Source organism: Saccopteryx leptura, chromosome 2 (genome assembly GCF_036850995.1).
Source record: "Saccopteryx leptura isolate mSacLep1 chromosome 2, mSacLep1_pri_phased_curated, whole genome shotgun sequence".
In the NCBI taxonomy this organism is placed as follows: Eukaryota; Metazoa; Chordata; class Mammalia; order Chiroptera; family Emballonuridae; genus Saccopteryx; species Saccopteryx leptura.
This window is the reverse complement of record NC_089504.1, coordinates 56864730-56886747: the sequence shown is the minus strand read 5'-3', so window position 1 is coordinate 56886747 and position 22018 is coordinate 56864730. Positions and strand designations below refer to the sequence as shown.

Below are 22018 nucleotides of genomic sequence, written 5' to 3'. Positions count from 1 at the left end.
TAAGTGCAATCCGGCCAGGGCACATAGGAGAAGCGCCCATTTGCTTCTCCCCCCCCCCCCTCCTTCCTCTCTGTCTCTCTCTTCCCCTCCCGCAGCCAAGGCTCCATTGGAGCAAAGATGGCCCGGGCGCTGGGGATGGCTCCTTGGCCTCTGTCCCAGGTGCTAGAGTGGCTCTGGTCGCGGCAGAGCGACGCCCCGGGGGGGGGGGGCAGAGCATCGCCCCCTGGTGGGCAGAGCGTTGCCCCTGGTGGGCGTGCCGGGTGGATCTCGGTCGGGCGCATGCGGGAGTCTGTCTGACTGTCTCTCCCTGTTTCCAGCTTCAGAAAAATACAAAAAAAAAAAAAAAAAAAAAATCAAGTGCAAGATGGTTGCTCATTGAGGGATGCAAAATTAATTTGTTTAAAAAGTGAAGATAATAATTTGAAATATACAGGAAAACTCTGTGTAAATGAATCACAGAATCCCTGAAAACCAGTGGCAGGTGGGACCTAGAGCTCATCTGCATTGTGTGTTCCACCTCATCAGGACGTCTGAAGGCGAGACTTGTTTTAGGCTGGGAAGGTAAAAAGCCTGTCCTCACATTAGAGGAGAGAAGTGGAAAGAACACAACATTTTTATTCAAAATCTGGAGTCAAATCTTAATGCTGCTCCATAATTCTGTGTCCCTTAGGCAAATTACTTAACCTCTCTATGCTTTGGAAAGTTGACAGTAATACCTACTTCCTATGGTGGTTTTCAGATTTAAACGAGAGAGGAAACACGTTAGTACCTAAAGGTGTCCAATAAATGGCAGCTTTTTAACATTATCATTATTATTTGAGCCTCTGTGGTCCCTCAGTGGCCCCCAGGCCAGAGATATTTTGATGCCGTTTCTCTTGGTTTTATAAGAGAATGAAAAGAACTACTGAAATCTCTGTCCTATGCCTTCTAACACTGGATAGGAGAAATATTTCTGGTCATGGCATATTTTTTTTATGGACAAGAGTTATTGTGGTATCCTCTCTTGATTTCTCGTCTCCTCCAACTTCCGCTTCATTTTTGGTTTTCTTTAATTGCAAAATTTCTCATAAGCATTTTCTATTCTGTCTCCACTCTTTGCAGTCTCCTCTCACTTGAACGCACTCCATTCAGACTTGCCTCCCACAACACCGCTTCTCAAGGTCACAAATGAACTCCATCTTGCTAAATCTGGTGGCAAATTTTTTAAATCCTTTTAGTTCTTGATTTATTAGCACAAGAGCATCCTCTCTTCCCTTCTCTATATTTATTTTGGATTTATTATATCTTCCCCACTGGCCTGTAGGCTGTATGAGGGCAGGTGCTATTTCGCCAATCTTTGGAATAGAGACTGGCATGTGGCAGGTGCTCTGCTTGTGAAATGAATGACTACAAACAGTTTGATGAACAAAAGATTGCAGGTAACAGGCCTTACCTTGCTCTGTGTGACTTAGAAGTGGACCCTATGTGGACTATGAACGAATAGTCTAAACTGAAGCCCAGCCCATGGACGCCACTAGCAGTTCCTGGACTTCTTTTCAATGCTTGTAATTTGTTGGCACGTGTGATAATTTGGTTTTCAAAAGAGATGCATTTCCAGCTTGGGTTTTTCTGCCCTATGCTTTGGCTACATGTGCCCATGTTTATTTGTGTCCGAAGTCTGCTGTGCCTGGCATTTGCTCTGCTTCCTGCCCCTCTGTGTGCCCGTGCCCACAGGATGTCTGGAAGTTTGTCGGCCTGTTATAAGGTTTAGAACATTCTTCTCTCTGAGCCTTCTGGCTTATCCTACTGGGCCTGCAAAAGCTACCTAGTCTGCTAAGCTGGCAGAGTGACAGAATCGACCCACACAAGGAGAGGAAACAGCTGCAGTGGGGATGCAGAGCTTCCGAGGACCAACGAGAACAGGGAGATGAAGAGATTCTGGCTCATGGATGGCAGATGGTGGAGGTCTGGTCAGAAATCGGGTTGTCGAGAAACATTTTATCTTAGGCAGAGTTGAAACATGAACAATTAAAACCATAGATTGGCCGGTGACAAGTCTGGGCAATCTCAAGCTCTATCTGTGTCACATTAGGGTCCTCTCCTCTATTACCCTGCCCCATTATTTTTGTCCATAATGAAACTTGCAAGTTAGCTCTTGTGAGCCCTAGAGTTTGGAGTGCTGGTACGTGTGTCAGCTGGCACTGTACCCTTTCTCTGGAGCACTCAGCCATGCAGGGGCATCTCTCTGAAGGGGCAGTGGCTGAGAATGGTGCACTGAGGCTCTGAAATAGGTGGTAAGAGGGGAGATTTCTGTGAGCACTCTGGAAAAAGAGCTTGCCATTTAGAGTGGCTTTCTGACTTCAATGTGCTACCTGTGACAGGGATTATGTTCCCTATTTCCTGCCAGTGAACGTGCATGTGTTTTGCAATGTGAAATGGAAGCCCGGGGAAAAGCAACGAACAAATAAAAGAAGAGAAAGAAAGATAAACTGTTATTCTTTTTTTTGAAAAAATGATCTATTCTCCCTAATACGCTCTCCTTTTTCCTTAGAGATAGTGTCACGGAGTGAAAAGACCAAAGGCTTTGGATTAGATACATCTGTGCTTGAATCCTAGCTGTTTCAGTTATAATGCTGATTTAGGTCAGAAACCTAATTTCTCAAACTGTAAAATTGGAGAAATAACACCTATCACACAGTATTGTTTTGAGTCTTAAATTAAATATAAGCCAAGTGCCTAGCATAGGGTCTGAAATAAAGATCATCCTAAAGAGTAGTTACAAAAAAAAAAGGTGTAGAAAGAAAATATAGCACCAGACATGGCAGACCTGAGCTCCATATGTTAACTTATTCAGAAATATTTAAATTGAGGCTCTACTTTGTGTTTAGAAATGTATGACATGTTGGACAATACAGATATGTCTGCAAAAGGGGCAGAAAGACAAAAAAAACCACACAAAAATAATAAATGAGAGAATTGCAAAATGTGGTGAGTGCTCTTAGAAAATAAATAGTGGAATGAAGATGAAAACTACTTTATATAGGGTGGTCAAGGAGGGCTTCCTGGAGGAGGTAATATTCAAGAAGGAAAGAGTGAAGAATGAAGAATGTGAAGACTGGAGGGAAAGGGTTTCAAGCAAAAGGAAGGATGCAAGCTAATGTCTGAGATCAAAGACGACTCCAGGATGTTTGAGGCACTGAAAGAAGACCAGAGTGCTGAGAGGACAGGCCAGCAATGGAGCAGGAAGAGACTCACGGTGAAAGTGTTGGTAGTCCTTTCTAGGGAAAATCTTTCTGGAGAGACTGCTGTTCCACACTCTCCCCAACCTCCCCAAATCCCAACCCCAAGAAAATGCTACTTTGTGAAAGATTTCTTCCTTCAGTTACCATTCTGTCCTCTACAATTTTGGAAATAAAAATACATCATTTTTTTTGAAGTGCAGTAGTTTGCTTATATGAATATTCTAATCATTAGCATTTGATTGTTTCCAGTGTTGTTAGATGAGAGGATGGTGGACTTTTGTGAATGCTATGCTGTTCCCTATGTTTCCTCGTCTGCTCCATAACAGAAGTCCTCTGAATCCATTTCTTGAGGAGCCTGGTGAAAGGACTCACACTCAAGTCTTTGCATTCATGCGGCACCTGTTGGAACCTGCTGGGGGTGGCACTTCTGTTTTTCCCTGATCCAGATCCCCTTGGAGGCTGACATGTGGGGTCCATTTCTTGGGGCCCCAAATAGCCTGGCTCCACCAGAAGGGCTGAGAGCTATGATCCTCCTCTCCCTTGGGTAGGACCTGGAACAGGTTGGTGGGAAGTAGCAAGGGAACTTTATTTCATTCATAACTAGAAGGTCTGTGCTTGCTACCTTTACAAACTAGGATGGTCGTTCTTTGGATAGATGATGATAAGGGGGAATGGAAAGTGGAAGACTGATTATGCCTCACACTAGCAGAGTGATCGCGAGTACACATTTTTCTGTCTGTAAGACACATTTCTTCTCTTAAACACATTTTTTTTTGTCTGTACGAATAGGGGTGCTATCTCTCTCTTAGTATTGTGAGGAAGATAAAATTAGAAAAAAGCAAATGGCGAGCTAGGTATTAATTTACTCTTTCTTCTCTCCCTTTCTTTCCTTTCCTGCACCTTCAGTGGCACCTTCTCACTCTCGTCTGTCTTTGATCACTTAATGACTCATCGTTTGCATGTGCTGAGAACCCGTGATGTGGTTGGTGGTGAAGCCCCAACAGTCATTCTCACCACTTGTTAAAATCATGGCCAAGTGTTTGAAGAAGAATGTAATCACAATATTTAAAATCAACTCGGTTGGTGCCAAATTTCAAGTAATGCTCTTTCTCTGCCCCAGTCCCCACCAGGCCTGCTCTCAATGTACAGCGAAGCTTCAGTAGGTGGTATCTTTTCAAAATGAGGAATTTCATAAATGAGATTTTAATATATTTTCCAGAAAAATTAAGTCCATCTTTTGTGGTAAATTATGCCAGACCTTCTTTCAGCCCAAAGGCACAGAAGCAAATAGAGGGTGTAAGAGGTAATGGTGCAGAAGCAAGAAGTTCCTTATACGAGGAAGTCTACCGGGAGAGCTTTTAACATCTTTCATGCTCAGACCACACCACAGGGCAATCACATCACAATCTCTAGGGATGGGATCCAGGCATTACTAGTTTTTAAGGTTCCCCAGATAATCCTGATGTGCAGCCAAGGCTGAGAACCACTGCTGTGTGGTTTCTAAATGCCCCAAACCTCTATGCTTCTATGGACTTTGTGTCTACATTTCTATGGATTAAAAAGGAAGAAGAGGAGGAGGAGAAGAAAATTACAATCATGTAGTGATGACAGTCCACTGCAAAGACTCTCAAAGATAGGGCTGAAGCAAGAGTTAGTCATATCCTCATGGAAAAGAAGATGACAGAGTGGTCCCAGAGGGAGACATGATCACCAGCCCCTGTGACTGAGAGTTGTGTGCTGATAACAAATCGTGGAACTGGGAAATAGCATAAAGGAAATGCTAGGGAGAAAAGGCCAGATGAGAGGGAAACATGAAAAATATTATTTAAAATAAAGGAGGCAATTAGCAGGTAAAACACTTAAATTGCCTTTAAGGGAGAAGATGGCCAAGTACAGCTGATAAAATCCCAAATCACTGATAGAGATAATAGTGGCAGTGATCATCTTTTATGCGCCGTATGTTTGTTTTCCCTCAATAGGACACCTTTTTCACGCAAAGTTTGGGTTTGGTGAAGGCAGATAATAAACAGGAAAAATGACATATTAGGCAACATACAACCAACATCAGGCTAATGGCCCCGGCTGAAACCTTGGAATTTGATGAATGTATTTATTTGCTGAGCCTCACACTCATAAGAAGAAACATAAATACTAATATAGAAGGAAGTATGGGTAAATGAGCTTAACTGAGAGGAGGTAGTTTCTACACATTGATTAGCATGAACGAGAATGCAGGAAGTACCTGGTTTTCAGACACCCAATCCATAAATAACACAGGCATATAAATAGCCTCAATAGCTCCTTCCCACTTATGTCTCCCTTACCCCTCCACTTCCCTCTGCCTCTTGCAAAAGCAGTGGGTCAAAAACACAACAAAGCTGAATAGATTTGAGTAAATTTTGTGGAATTAGAGTGGAGGGAAGGGGTTAGCTAAGAAATATCTATTTTGGAGCAGTGATTTTCAAACTTTAGTCCTACAGCCTTAGTCAAAGAAAGATTCCTGGGAAAGGGTTAGAGAACTAAGATAAATTTGAAATAGAGAATGGGTGGACCAGTGTCTGTTATGTTTAGCATTCTCTTTCTCCTTGCCTTAACCCACCATGAAGGTACTGGAAGAAGCAGAGTCTGAAAATGATTTCAGTATGAGAGTTGACATGAGAAGATTTCTAAACAAGACATAAGTGATAGCTCTGGCCATCCTCATCCTTCCCACCTGTATTTCCCTCTTTATTTGTTAAGCTTCCTAAAAGTCTTCTAATTGATAATCTCTTTGGTTCAGTATATAGACTCTAATACAAGTTCAGGTATGTTATAGAGGCCAAAGAGCTAGTGTATGTGAATGTGAATTCAATAATACTGCTGGCCTCAGGATTCCCAGGTCAGCTCCTTTTCAACGAGGACATGGAATTAATTGTAGGAGGTGAGAGATGGGTAACACTGGGGGAAGAAGACGGGGGAAGTCCCATTAGGATGTTAAAGAAGGTTTTGGGGTATTTCTGGGGGCAACACTTGCAGAGAAGGAGGAAGCAGTTATTAAAATGTTAATACAGGCCCTGGCCGGTTGGCTCAGTGGTAGAGCATCGGCCTGGCGTGCAGAAGTCCCGGTTCGATTCCCGGCCAGGGCACACAGGAGAAGCGCACATCTGCTTCTCCACCCCTCCCCCTTTCCTTCCTCTCTTGTCTCTCTCTTCTCCTCCCACAGGCGAGGCTCCATTGGAGCAAAAGATGGCCCGGGCGCTGGGGATGGCTCCTTGGCCTCTGCCCCAGGTGCTAGAATGGCTCTGGTCGCGACATAGCGACGCCCCGAATGGGCAGAGCATCGCCCCCTGGTGGGCGTGCCGGGTGGATCCCGGTCGGGCTCATGCGGGAGTCTGTCTGACTCTCCCCGTTTCCGGCTTCAGAAAAATACAAAAAAAAAAAAATAATAATAAATAAATAAATAAATAAAATAAAATAAAATGTTAATACATTAACAACTTTGTCTAGGGTCAGTTCTGTCCCCAAGAAGGGGATGACAACCTTTTCTTTTTTTCTACTATATTTCTTGGTTTTTTCTTCTCAGGCTCTTTATAGCTAACCAGAATTTTGCTAAATTATTTACATTGCTTTATGAGAAAATTGGTTTTGGAATCGATCCTTGGATCATAGCCTGTTCATAAGCAGATGACTTCCTGAAATACATGATTGACTATTTTTTTTTAAGTTTTAAATTTTATTTAGAAAATTAACTTTAACAGGGTGACATTGATCAACAAGAGTACATAGGTTTCCGGTGAATAATTTTATAGCATTTGAATTGTTGATTACGTTGTATACCCATCACACAAAGTCAAATTATTTTCCGTCATCTTATATTTGTCCCTCTTTACACCCTTCTCCTCACCCCTCTCCCTTCCCTATATCTCTCCCCCCTGGTACCACTTCATTTTTATCGAAGTCCATGAGTCTCAGTTTTATATCCCACCTATGTGTGAAATCATAGTTCTTCGCTTTTTCTGATTTACTTATTTTACTCAGTAAAATAAGTATAATGTTTTCAAGGTCCGTCCATGTTGTCATAAATGTCACTATGTCATCATTTCTTATGGTTCAGTAGTATTCTATTTTATATATGTACCACATCTTCTCTTCTTTATCCAGTCCTTTATCAAGGGACACTTTGGTTGTTTCCATGTCTTGATCACTGTGAATAATGCTGCATAAACATGATTGACTATTTAGCATGTAAAATATTACCCATATAAAAACTACTAATGAGAAACATAAAGGTTCCATGTTCAAAAATTGTTCAGAAGTTAAATATATATCCAGATATGGTATCTCCAAGAAACCAGAAGGGATGTCAGACAATGTATACGGCTCTTATGAGTTTAACTTAGTTGCTACCATGGAATGACCTTTATCTAATATATCGGTTCTTAACTCGGAGTTATTCACAGCTTGGAGAATCTGAGAATTGAATGTATTCCCCATAATGTACTTATGCTCACAAAATTTTGTATATATATTTAAGGGATTTGCAGAACTCCCTAAAGACTTCTAGTTGTTCTCAGACACTAGGCTAATAATTCATGCTATATTAAATTCAGGGAAAACACTGGCCCATATGGTCCTTTTGGAATAGAAAAATTCCTATTTGAGAATAGGCTGTAGGGTAGAGGTGAAGAATCTTTCCTAGATGTTGTCAGACTACTGCATTTAACATTTGAGAAAGGATTCAAGAGCTTGTACAAAATAAAGAAAAATATATGAGGCATAGTTTTTCCCTCAAGGAAAATTAGATTTGGTTAGAGTGTAAGAGACAAGAGTAGTAGTACTAGTGACTGTGTCTGGAAAGGGAGACTAGATCTAGATCACGGAAGGTCTTTAATGTTAGGCAAAGGCAGAACTTAATTCTGAAGGTCAGTATGTCCAGACCCACACTCATTCTTGTACAATCTCCATCTTTTTGCTATATTTATATACCAACACTATAATTAGATCTTTTCTTCAAATTGATTTCCTTTAAAGTTTATATTTCTTTATGTTTAATACCCATGGTTTTGTGTTACTATAATTATGTTTAATACATAGGTAAATAAAAAAATACCTCTAAAAATATCAATTTGCATTTCACCTGAAATGATTTCATTGGCAATCAGCATTCCTCACTTTGGGAAACACTAGTGAGGGCAATGTGGGTTTTGTTATGAGATTTTCCCTTTAAAAGGAGTCACTCAGAAGCTGTTTGTTAGTTAGAATGGGAAGAATGGGGCCTGTGAGACCAAGCAAAAGTTGATGGTCTAGATGAGCACGGTAAGACCATGATCTCAGAAGGCAGAGTGGGAATACAGGGTGGAATCACTGCTATCTGTAGAAATATCTTCCTAGAGTTGAAACTCAAAACAAGTGTTATGCAAATTATATGGCAAGCAAGCTCTTAAAGTGTGTAAAATAATATTTTTATTTTTGTGTATTATTTATATTTTGTTTATTGTACTATTTTTATTCATTTTTCCCAATAAAAGAAGTACAGTACTATCTATGTTTTCCTATTGCCTCTAATCTACAGAAATTTTTGGTGATTATGGCTAAAAAAGGGCAGGGGCATTAAACTTCTATGCAGTTTTGTTGGTTATGAGAGTGAATCTGAGATCTGGATATTAAATTTGAAAATCAAATGGGCATTTTCTGCATAATTATCTAGTTTTCTCCAATTGTTTAATTTTTTTAGTCAAAAAATAGATATAATTCTTGTTTCATTGTGTAGCTCAAATGGCACAAGGAATGTACCAGAATTTTGTCTATATAAGGTGTTACAATACCTTAATACCTTATACATCATAAGATGAAAGGTGTTATTTTTATTAGCTATACTGGCAAGAAATTGTATAAATGACATTTCCTTCAAATTCTTTTTTTATTTCAATGAATATTTTGTGAGAAGGACATGAGTTGATGTCTAATTTTGGGCTTCCAGTTAGACTGATCAAATATTATGCTGGAAAGAATAATTTTAGTTTGCCCTTGATGTAGAAATATCAAGTGACCTAGACATTATGCTTCTATTGTCCCTGTAGAAATACAGTAACTGCTACATAGGGGCAGAGGACATTCCAGGAAAACCAACAAATAATGTATTCTTTTTTTCTCTAGGAATCTCAAAGTCTAATGAGAACTTGTTCAGATTACTCCAGGAATGACAGAAAAAATAGGCTTTTACCTAAAGTCATTTTTAACTTGGTCATACCTAATATTTAGAAGATAGAATCAGCTGAAATATGGTAAAAAGAGGCAAGAACTTGCAAAAAGATGTTCTTGGTTCAAGCCATGGGGTTGCCACTAACTAGCTACATGACCGTAGGCTTGTAACTTAAGTTTTTGAGTCTTGGTTTTTCTCTATAAAATGGTCATACTGACATCAGCAAGGCTGGTTGTAGTATCAAAGAAAATGACATAAAAATAACCTTTTTAAAATATAAAATGTTACGTAGATTATCATCATCATTGCAATAAAATATTTATTGAGTGCTTTCTATATTCTTTGCATACGTTAACTCATTTAATTCTTATAATTAACCCAATAATATAAATAATATTATTATCTCAACTTTCTGAAAGAGAAAACAAAGGCCTCTAAAAATCTAATAACTTGCCCATTGTTATGTATTAAACTGACTCCAAAGCCTGCTTCATCTTTATTCTTAGAACAGTGATAGTCTAATCATCTCGAAGAGTTTCAGAACTTCCAAAATTTAATCTGTAACTATGAATTGAGAACTAATACGAAAACATTTTAATGGAGTAATACTTTTTCTGTATCCTCTTTCCACTGTCTCATTTAGCAGGTTTAGACTTTAATAATGGTGATAAGATGATATTCAAATAAACTCAAAAGTGGCTAGGCACAATTCAGCATCTATTACAATGAACATTTCTATTTCTTCACAAACATTGTATTGGAGAGAACTGTTTTCTAAACTTGATACAGAACTCTATATGATTTTCAGCTATTTGACTTAAAAAGCTTTTCCATTTTTAGAAGTTTCTTTCTCTCATGATCATAGGAAGTCCATGGCATTTTTGTGAAATTCAGAATTGCAGGAGCTTGAAGGAAGACAGGCTAGGTATTTGTGCATTTAAGAATTGTCTCAAAATGATAACTGAAGTAGAATAGTGAATGAAAAAGGAAGAAAAGAGACAAGAATTGATTTTTAATAAATATCTGTTTGTAGAATAGGGAGGAATAAGGGGAGCTAGCAATGGAAAGAGAAAATAAACTCTTTCTTTTTAGAAACAGAGAATCTAGAGGGCTTAATATTATTGAGTCCATGAGAAAGTAACTTTGAAGAGGGAAGAGGAATGCCTCTCTATCCCCTCTTCCTGATCCCTTATATTTGCCTCCTCCCAAATTAACATTCTGCTGCAAATAGTTTCTAACCCTTTGGTTTTTATTTTTTTCTCAATAGGAATGATGGAACGTAGCTCATGAGTTAGTTTAGGGGGATTTATGATCTCAGAAGGTAACAGGTTTTGAGATGCTGTTTTGACCCAAAGTGGGAAATAAACAGATAATTTTTTCAAGAGTGATATGAAGTGAGTAGAAAGTTCTCACATAACAGGCTAATTAATGCATACTTCCCATGAAGCCACATGGCTCAGAGGCCCCTGTTTCACCAGCTACATCCACACCCACAGTGCAGTTCTTTATTACATGTTACTAGGATGCTGGGATGAGAAAGACGTCAGATTTACTCCAGAATCAAATTCCTTAGTTGAATTGACCTCAGGATAGTATGTCCCACTTAGTTTATAAAGAGAATCCAAAGAAACTTAACAACATGGATGGACCTGGAAACTATTAGGTTAAGTGAAACAAGCCAGGCAGAGAAAGAAAAATATCATATGACCTCATTCATTTGAGGAATCCAAGGAACAATGAGAACTGAGGAACAGAATGGAGACAGAGTAGGGATCAAAGGGACCAGAAGAAAAGAGGAAAGGGGATGATAGGATGAGATAAACCTGAAGGGAAGTGGGGAGGGTGCTGTAGAGAGGGGGGCAAGGGAGATGTTTAGGGGGATATGGGGGAGAGGGGATGCATTTGGGGTGACCCTAGAATCTATGTAAACACAATTAATTAAATAAAAAAAAGAAACTTGAAGGAGAGAAGAGTGAAGAGAAACTCCACTGTGCAATGCTTTCTTGTTTTGTGTGCTGGCTGTGCAGCGTGGTGAGTAGAAGTTACCCGGGCTCTGGAGTAAGACAGCCCTAGTGCAGCTCTTCCTGCTGCACACATCACCCAGGCCCAGTTAACCTCCCCTGCTCCCTCCAAGGGAAACTAACGCCTGCCTCACATCCACCTCCTTTATTAAAGCATCTAGTACTGTCCGTGCAAATAAATTCTCTCAAAAAAAATGAAAACTGATATAATTACATTTATGATTTAAGAAAATCCTGCCTAATTTCTGCCCAGATGTGGAGATAGGACAATTTGTTTCTTGTTAAGATCACATTGCCTTACCTGACATATATCTTTCAATAAATATCATACATTAAAATGTAGTTGACTTTTCAGCAGGAGTCATGATAAAATGACATGACAATTATCAGGCAGAATCCTAGAGAACAGTCCTATGAAATATCCAAAGAAGCACATTCAGCTTCATTTGGTTTTATGACTCCCAACTGGTTCCTAGAATTTTAATCCTAACTGCTTCTCTCGGAATTTGCAGGACTGCTGAAACGTGGAGTTCTGAGAAGGTTTCACAGTCAGCATTGGCCTTAGCATTGGAAACTCATTAGTAGTCAGTCAGAAGCTCAGGGTTTCCTGTGCCTCCTTTGGGGCAGAGGAAGCAGAGAGCTGAACAGCTGTGAGCTTACCGCCTCCTAGATGGGAGAATGCGAGGGCCACTGGGTTGACAGAGGCTCTCCTGGGGCCTCTGTCATGGCTGTGAATCCCATCTGTACTTTGGCTTCTCCAAACAGTGGGGACAGGCTACTGAGGTCTTATGGATACTCAAGGATTAGAGATGTTGTCCCACTTCCCTCATCTTCATTCCTTTCGCCCAAACCTGGAAGCTATCAAAGCTTCTCACAAAGACTGTGTGGGTGTTTTCTGGAGATGGCTCATGCTTATTTGAATCAAACTCCCTTTTTCTAAATGTTTAGCTTCTTAGATTCAGAAACTGCCTCTCTCCCTCTCCCCTGGCAGTCACAGGGATCTGTTGTGCATGCCGGCCACTGTCTTAGGCATAGGGGCATGCTGGTGAACAAGACAGCTCCAGCCCATGTGTTAAGGTGCTCACAGTCTAGTGGGGGAACTGGATGAAGGCTCTGGCTCTGGCTCCTCTCTCTCCCTTACCTTTCTCCCTGTAGCTGAGCCTTTGGGGCCTGGCCCTGGTGACTCTCGGGAGAAGAGCCCCCCTATATCCCCAGAGGCATTATCTCAGGATGCCCACGCAGACTTGAGATTGTCTAAATCTGAGTGCACGCTAGTTGGGTTTAAACTGTACCTTGACCTCCACTGTCAGCAGGTGGGCTTAAATGTTCTTTGAAAACAGCCCCTACCTAATGCAGCCTACCAAGAAACTCCCAGAGATTGGGTGGGTTCACAACACGGACTTCAGTGAGATGATTTCTGAATAAAAATATTTCCAACAGTCATTGAACACCACTGGTTTTGAGCCCTAGTTCCTCATTTACTAATCAAGTGACTGAATTTTTTCATCTAGAAGGTGAAAGTAATAATCATACCTCACTCACTGGACAAGAGCCAACATCACGGAAATCAGTACATGTAAAGATTTAGCATTGTGCCCGTGCACTGCACGTGCTCGTTACACATCAGCTCAGTTTTTACTTCTGTTCGCCCTGACAGAAGGTCTCTGTGATTATACCACACTTTCTAAGACACTTTTCCCAGATACAGAAAATGCTTCAGCAGCTATTGGAGGATACTTTAGAAACGACAGCAACTTCCAGCATTTCTTGGGTACAGTCCTCCATTTTCTACCTGTATAGATTAGCATATTAGCCTGGACCCTAGGTTCCTAAGATATTTGACGATAAGCCCTACTCACTGGCACAGTGAAACTCCAAACCTAAGAGATGATCAACTGAAGCATTTCCCAGAAGGAAACCTGTTTTTAACTCTTCAACTCATTTGGTTGAGCCAATCAGAGGCATTTGGGTGAGCTTCAGTAGGAAATGATACTAGGACCCTGTCTCACATGGTTCATTAAATTAGGATGGGAAAAGCAGTGTCTTAGCTACTGAGGGGAGAAAACTAAAGAAGCCAATGGAGCCAAAGGAAGGTTGTAAGATTGGCCAGAAAGAAAAACCCGTGATTCAAGAAAATGGTTAAACCGACAGAGGGACTGTGGAGAGAGCTCTTCCCCTCACAGGGAACACTGTTTACATACCAATTCCTTCTTCTTCATGCACTCCATCAGGATGATGAACAGATGCTGGGCTTGGGTTCGAGTGTATGTGAAAGTCTTCTGGATGGTCACCAATAGCTGGTCCCGCAAAGATTCGTTTATAAGTCTGCAATTAAAAACAATGTCGAAACAGGTCAACCCAGCTCCTCGTCAATACAGATTACTGAGAAATATGATAGAACATAAGAAAGCATTATGAAAATTTACTTAAGATAAGAGTTACTTCTTATACTTTTCTTACAATAGTTATTTTATGGATATTTTAACAAAAATGTGCATTTAAAAAATAAATCCATTTTAATGTCTCTCTCAGAACCTAAAAGAGTAAAGTAAGAAGATTTAGTTCTTTTTTCCTTTTCTTTTTCTTTCTTTTCTATGGCGTGTGTTTAATACTCTCCTCCTCAAGTGCTATAATCAAAAAATGCCTTCAATTAATCATTAGCATCTTGGTAAAAGATGCTAAATCTAAGGATTTAAATTTCAACTTTATCTCTAATTGTGAAAAACAGGTCATAAGTCATTAATGGCTTTTTAAGCATCAATAAGGATATATAGAACTTAATTTCCTCTAAATCATTCCATGTAGGTGGTAGCTTATGATTCAGGTTATTATTTAGTCAGCATTTTGCTGTGCTATAGCCAACAAGGGTCTGACTCATAAAGAGGTATCATATTGACTACTCTATTAAAAGACAGTTTTTATACTACAGAAGAATGAGAAAGCAAGGGAGGTGCATCATATCCAATCAATGCTCTTAAATAATTATCTCTTAAATATAAACCAATTATAATTAACTTTAACTCCTCTTTCTCTAGCCTGGTGAGAACTGGGCTATTTGTACTAACCATCAAATGACAGGGGAAAAAAAATCACTTTATTATTAACAGATACTGACCAAAATCAGGAAGATAAAATTGCTCTTAAGAACCCTTAAGTTACAAAATGATCATAATTTGCCTAGTATTTTAAAGTTTACAATTAAAAAAAAACATTGAAGTATCAGCAATTCTTATAAAACAGTAGTAAAATATGATTATTATCTCATTTGGTGCTTACAAGAACCCTACAGCCAAAATATTTATACAATTTAAAAGGATATTTATTCAGTTTAAAAGGATATTTTACTCAAAAAGAGCCATATGCTTAAAGTCACTCAGCAAATGAGTGGCAGAACCAGAATCAGAACCTAGTTCTTCTGATTCCTTGTCTAGTACTCTTTCCACTACACCACACTGCCTTTTCTTGTGTGTGTGTGACAAAGACTGTGTGTGACAGAGACAGAGAGAGAGACAGAGAGAGGTACAGATAGGGACAGAAAGATAGGAAGGGGAGAGATGAGAAGCATCAATTCTTCGTTGGGGCTCCTTTGTTCATTGGCTGCTTTCTCATATGTGCCTTGACCCAGGGGCTATAGCAGTACCAACGACCCTTTGCTCAAGCCAGTGACCTTGGGCTAAAGCCAGAGACCTTGGGCTTCAAGCCAGTGACCTTTGGACTCAAGCCAGTGACCATGGGTCATGTCTATGATCCCACACTCAAGCCAGCGACCCCTCACTCAAGCTGGTGAGCCTGCGCTCAAGCCAGTGACCTTGGGGTTTCGAACCTGGGTCCTATGTGTTCCAGTTCAATGCTCTATCCACTGCCCCACTGCCTGATCAGGCCATACTGCTTTTTATTACACCAAGTGTACTATACCACTGCCTCTCTTCTTTGTGGTGGCTATTTGAGCAGGAAATTATGAAATTTCCTTTAACATAAAAGCATGACAAATTCTGTTGGTTAAAAGAAAGCAAGATGGGAGGCTTGAGAATGTCTTCATATCAGTAGCCCACTGTGCCCCGATTTGTGAGAGGATACATCTGGACCTTCTAGGTTGGATGTTATGGTGGCCCAACTTTGAGGAGGATACATTTCCCATGACAGAATTATACCAAGGATCCTGGAATGTCACTCAGCTCAGTAGTTGAATGGCTTACTTCTCTGTCTCTCAGGAAGATTTATATCATAAACATGTATGTTTAGAAAAGAGGATAGTCTAGATAAGGTTGATAGGTGATAACAGATCCTCTCAAGGTTATTATTCTGGTGGCCTTAGGTGTTAATTAGTCTGAAACCATCCATCCATTCATCCATCCATCCATCCATCCATCCATTCAACAGTTTCTTAGTGATGTCTATTCATTGCCAGACACTGGTGCCTACCAGGGCTACAGGGACAGATGAGATATATACACTCCCAACCTTCAGTGAGCTTATATACCGGTGGAGTAAAAAGACAGAGTAGAAAGAACCTCAATTCAACTGTGACTGACAGTGGTAAAAAAAAGAAGTAGAGAAGCATGTTTCAGTTGCATATAATCTAATTTAGGGGGTTTAGGGAAGATTCCTCTGAGAAAATATTTTATCTGAGATTTGAAGAATTAACGAGCATTAGCTTGGTCAGGGTGTGGTGGGGCTCGGTAAGAGCATTCTTGGCAGACAAAAGAGTATGAGCAGGCTTAGTTAGGGAAAATAAAAGATCAGCATGCCTAGAGCATAGAGAGCAAAAGAAAAAGTGGAACAAGATGGGGCTTCAAAAAGGGTAAGCAAGGGCAAGGTAACGGGGGGACTTTTGAGATCGTGTTAAAGATCTCAGATATTATCACCTGGCAATAAGAAGCCATTGAAGTATTTAATTTGGAAAGTGATATAATTACATTTGTGCTGCCAATTAATTTTCTTACAGAGTCAGGCCTGAGCACTCATACCTGGGCATGTCTACTTGACAACTAACTCATGTGCATGGGTCCAGAGAATTCTGCAATATGAAGGGTACATAGATGTTGTACATGATTAATAACAGAAGAGATTCTCCTGATTAGTCACTTGATAGAGCCAATCATTCATCTGCAGGTGTTTAATTTTGATAACAACTCAAAATTTGTTTTCTATTGCCAACCATCTGTAATAAGAATCCCAGTTCCCTGAGGTCGTTAACTGTCTGAGGGATCTGTCTGTCACTTGTTTCCAGCCTGTCATTTTGTAAAAATTGAGGAATCATGTGCAATTTAGCTGACTGTGGGTTTCAGTGGTTAGGAGGGATGAAAGACACTAAGAATCTTACACTTTTAGCTAAGTTTTGCAGTTGACTAAAGCTGTAGTTTTGAATCAATCATGAAATCCTACAACTTCTAAAACGAACATAGGAGATGCATATATATATATATTTGAAGTAGTGTTTTGGTTTCTTCAGATATATTCCCAGAAATGGAATTTCTGGGTCATAAGGCAGTTCCATTTTTGGCTTTTTGAGGAAAATCCATACTGCTTTCCACAGTGGCTGCACCAATCTGCATTCCTACAAACAGTGCAGGAGGGTTCCCTTTTCTTTACACCCTCGCCAACACTTATTGTTTGTTGATTTATTGATGATAACCATTGCAACAGGTGTGAGTTAATATCTTATTGTGGTTTAAATTAGTATTTCTCCGATAATTAGTGACATTGAGCATCTTTTCATAAATTAATTGGCCATCTGTATGTCCTTTTTGGTGTTGAGGTTTATAAGTTCTTTAAAAATTGTGAATATTAACCCCTTATCAGAAACATCAGCAGATATGTTCTCCCACTCAGTGGATTGTCTTTTCATTTTGTTGTAGCAAATTGATTCTCCTTTTGTGATAAGGAGAACATCTGCAGGAAATCAGGTGAGTTTGGGGGAGATAAGTAAATGACTGGTAAGTGAGGACCAAGGCAAAGTGCATTTAGCACGCTGAGCGTTATATTTGCTTCTATTTTTTCACAAGTATTTGCTGTGCTGAACCAGATATTTTGTGTTTGGAACAATGACTTTCTTTGTCTTCTCCAACGACCCTTTCTTCTTTTGTGGCTATATTCTGTAGGATAATGAGAAGACTCTTTTCTTGATATTATTGCTTTTGTAGCTCTTATTACTTTTTTTTTCTTCCTGCAAAACACTGGAATGATTTAAAAATCTTGACTGTGATATTTAATTGTCAGCAAAAATAGAAATAAGCCCATTTTAGATCTCTTTTTATGGCATTATAATAGTAATTGGAAAGTTCTTGACATCAAAGCATGGTCATAGTGTTATGTAAAATTTTAGTTCTAGAACTGGGTCTTTGACACAGTGATGCCTAATTATGAAAGCTCTTAATCTGTGGCTCCATATACCAATGCTATATTTGGTAAAACTAAAATTGGAAGGTTTTCTGATTTAAAAAATATAGTCATTGAAGTGAGGAAAATCTTTCTACTATGGCATTTATGACTCCATTTAAATGCTGCACATGCGACCTGGAGTTTTTTAGACGAGTCACAGAGTTATTTGAAATAGGTCAATGTTCATCCAGTGTTCAGAGTAACAAACAAAACTTCCCACAGTTTGTTATTAGTATTCGGTTCAAATGCTAAGAATACCACTTGCATATACAATTTTTCCTCAGAATTAATTTAATAATCTGCAATGTCAGAATTTTGTTCAAAAATTAGAAAATGTGTTTACAATTCAGTGGAACTTAAAGAACTAGACTTAGGTTAATGGGTTTTGAGGAGAGGAGCTCTTCTAATGCCCTCCATAGACACTCTCTATTAATTTATTCAAATATAATATGAGGAAATTTTACTTATATAAATAAAAATAATGCCACAATCTTGTATTTAAAGGACATTATTTCCTACAGAATCTCTAATTCTCTTAAAAAATTGTTTTATTATTTTCTTATAGCCAAAACTAATTACTAAATGTAAATTAAGGACACAGAAAAATTCCATGTCTTGCCTAAGGTCACAGAGAATGATATTTTCCTTTTATTCTTCTTCTCCTTCTTCAGTAGAAGTTATCACTTCCTCCCAAATGTCATGACTCCAGGTCATAAGTAACAGCATGTTCTTTCCCAAAGACACAAGGCAGCATTGTGAGTAAAAGAACCATAGCCCAGGGCCAGGCTATCTGTAGTTAGGACATCACTTGCTAGCTGTCTGATCTTCTGCAAATTATTAATCTTCCATATCATACTATTTTTCATACATGTAAAATTAGAATTATAATAGTATTTATTTCATAGACTTATACATATTAAATTAACTAATCTTTGTAAAGGGCTTAGAAAAGTACCTGACACATACCAAATCCTACGTAAGCATTTGCTATTATCAAAATAGTGTCCTACAATGCTGTTTAGGAAAGAGTCACTAAGTAGTCCTTGTGAAGTAGCATGACCAGTACAGGGCCTCTGAGTACAATGCTGAGCTCTGTCCTGGGATCATCAGTATTCTGCACACCCGGTGAGCCCAATGGAATAAGACTACTCCCAATCCAAGTTGGAAAAATAACTTTCTCACTTCACAAAGGTCAGAAATCACCAGTTCTTCCTTACATTTGGGAAATAGATGTATTAAGCAGATATAGGAGGCTCAATTAGAGTGGAACCTGCAAACACTCCATATAGACATCTGCACATCTATTCATTTATTAATTCAACACAGTATGAGTGCCTATTACATGCCAGGCACTAAGCTACAAGTAGAGAGATGAAGAATATTCAATCCTAGCCTCAAATAACTTATAGGGTGGTCTGACACCTGTTCTGATAATCCTTCAATTGGTTAGGCAGCCCAAAACTTAGTTATGGAAAGCAACATTTGTTTATTGTGTTGGTGGTTTTGAAGGTCAGGAATTTAGGCAGAACACAGTAGGATGACTCATCTCTGCTCCGTGGTATTTGGGGCCTTGGCTGGAGAAGCTGAAATGGCTAAGGATAGCTAAAATCTTCAACTGGGACTATATGTCTGGGGCCTCAGTTCTTCTCCACATGGCCTCTGCTGGGGCTGAAATGTTCAATATGACTTCTCTACTTTCATGTCTGGCACCTGGCCTGGGATGCCTGAGTGAACTGAGGAATGGCTATGTTGTTTTCTCTGGTGGTTACAGGACATGGCAGCTGTTTCTCTCAAAGTGAGGATTCTAAGAAAGGGTATTCGAAGAGGCCCTGTTTCTACTGCAAAGCTTTTTTTTTTTTTAATGACTTAATCTCAGAAATCCCAGAATGCAATTCGCTTATTTTCAATTAATCATGTCATTCTTGATGGAAGAGAACCATAAATACATAGAGAAGGAATGGTGATCACCTTGGAGACAAGCAACTCCAAGTGATTCTGTTCAGATGAGACATTGACGACATTGCAAAGCATTGATCTTTTCCCTCCTTAAGCATAAAGAGCCTCAGCTTTCTTTCTACTTTCAATTCCCTCTTTTAACAGCTGATTATAATGAGAACTACAATCTTCCTTCATAGTTATAGTTTAACCACTGAAAAATATTTTCAAAATATATTTTATATTTTTTAATTATTTATTCACAGCAGAGAACCTGCAAATGTTTTCTTTTGATTCAGTGGTCTATAGACATTTATTCAGCACCTACTAGGCACTAGGTACTTCTTTCAGGCCATGGGCACTTGGTTTGACTCTTTTTCCCATGGATATTACCATCATTATACCTTGTCTCTGTTAAATGCTATAAGGGACCTTCTGTAAAATTGGATCAACTTGTAATGTGCCCAGGCTTTCACCTGCAAAAACAGTGGGGTGTTTTCTTGGTGCCTTTATCTCACTTTGGAGTCTGTTTGGAGAGGAAAAGCAACAACAGCACCTCCCAGAAACTAAGTAACAGAGAGATCTGACTTCCTAAAATACTGTTCCCATCAGTCTTATTCTTGATCTACCTTGGTTTGGGCCCTCATCATATCTTACCCAGAGGGGACTGACAGAGCATTAACTGGTTTGTTCTCTATCCTCCTCTAATTCATTCCCTACAGTGCTGATCAAATGGTGCTTCTACAAAGCAAACATGATTCTATCACATCCTTCTTAAAACCCTGCAATAGCATCCCATCACTAGCAATATAACTATCAACTCTTGCTATTTCTGGAGCCTGCATGTTTTAGGGAAAGTATTACTCTAAAAATTCCACTAAGGGATTTGAAGTTCAGGATAAAGCAATGACACAACTTTAATGAAACCATGTACAGTTGAAGAATCTGAAGCCTACAGAGCTAAACTGGTTTACCAAAGATTACATTGTAGCTGAAAGTATCAGAGTGGTGTGTAGAGGACAAGAGAATCAAGAAGGAAGAATCTCTCATAATAAATTATAAGAACCTAAATATGTAAGTTCAACTCAGTGTAGTAATGCAAAGTTAGTGATCTGTTGTTTAAATGATTGGATCCAAGTATAGATTTATTCTGTTTTGTTCCTGAAACAGAATATTATGTCTTATGTGTGAGAAGACTGAGTCATGTCATTACAAGAGCTTCTTCTTTCCCAGATTTATTCCCCTAGCTTAACAGATGACCAGTGTTACTTTTAATTAATTAAAAGGCAAATAGATATGCTGTTCAATGATTGGAAGCCCTAAGAGCAACTTGGGATAAATGATGCTTCAGTTTAAACTAATGCTTAACTGTAACTGATGTTGATGGTTTTCAGAAGCATTAGTTGGATAAAAAGTTGGGGATGATGTGAATAGAACACAAAAAAGTGACCAATAGATGGGGTAGGATGAGTAAACTAGTTTGCCCAACTTTTTACTGAGAATTGACTTCAGATACAAATGTCCCCTGTCAGCTAAGGCCTGTGGGAGATCGTACCTCTGACCTTGCTTTCCCGTCTAGCCTAGAGAAATCGTTCCCCTGGGCCTTTCTCGAGGTTCCCCTCCAGAAATGGGCAGTAGTTAGAGAGATCTCAGAGGAATTTCTGTAACTGGGCGGAAAAAACTCACCTTGATGGTACAATCTGTTCAATAAATTTCATTTACCACTACTCCTAGAGTGTTTCTTACTTTTGTTCACTTTCTTTTGTTTTACTTATTTTTTAAACCTACTCTAGACCCCTAAACCAGATAAGGTAAAATAGAAGGCATAGACACACACACAAAAGGAAACAGAGGGTGGGCGGCACAGTGGGTTGAGGGTCGTAAGAAAGGCAAGTAAGAGCAGCTTTGTGCTACACATTTTATACATGGCATTTCATAAAGACATATTAACCTAAGAAAGTCCTAACATGACTGTACCACCTTGGGTGCAGGACTGTACGTTATATTGCTATGCATTCTCTTCTCTCGGTGCCATCCAAGTGCTGAAGACAGGCTTTCCACTGCCTCCTGACCTTGAGTCCTCTGCCTTTCTCTTTTCCCCCATAGCACATCACCTTCTAAAGTAGTATACATGCATTTATTATGTTTACTACTTATTATTTTTCTAATCCTTCTAAAATGTAAGCTCCACTACAACAGGGGTTTCTGTTCATTTTGTTCACAGGCATGTTTTTGCCAGTGCCTAGAATGTTGCTTAGAACATAGTAGGTGTTAAAAAA

General features: G+C 39.3%; 1 protein-coding gene across 6 annotated transcripts in view; it reads right to left on the bottom strand.

Annotated features, from left to right (window-relative positions):
• Positions 1 to 22018, bottom strand: part of TRPM3 (transient receptor potential cation channel subfamily M member 3) — a 541722-nt gene that overhangs the window by 166820 nt on the left and 352884 nt on the right. For all 6 annotated transcript variants that reach the window (XM_066367997.1, XM_066368000.1, XM_066368001.1 and 3 more), the window contains one exon: positions 13625 to 13748. In XM_066367997.1, the coding sequence (XP_066224094.1) occupies positions 13625 to 13748 (124 nt within the window). The remainder of the gene's footprint in view (positions 1 to 13624; positions 13749 to 22018) is intronic.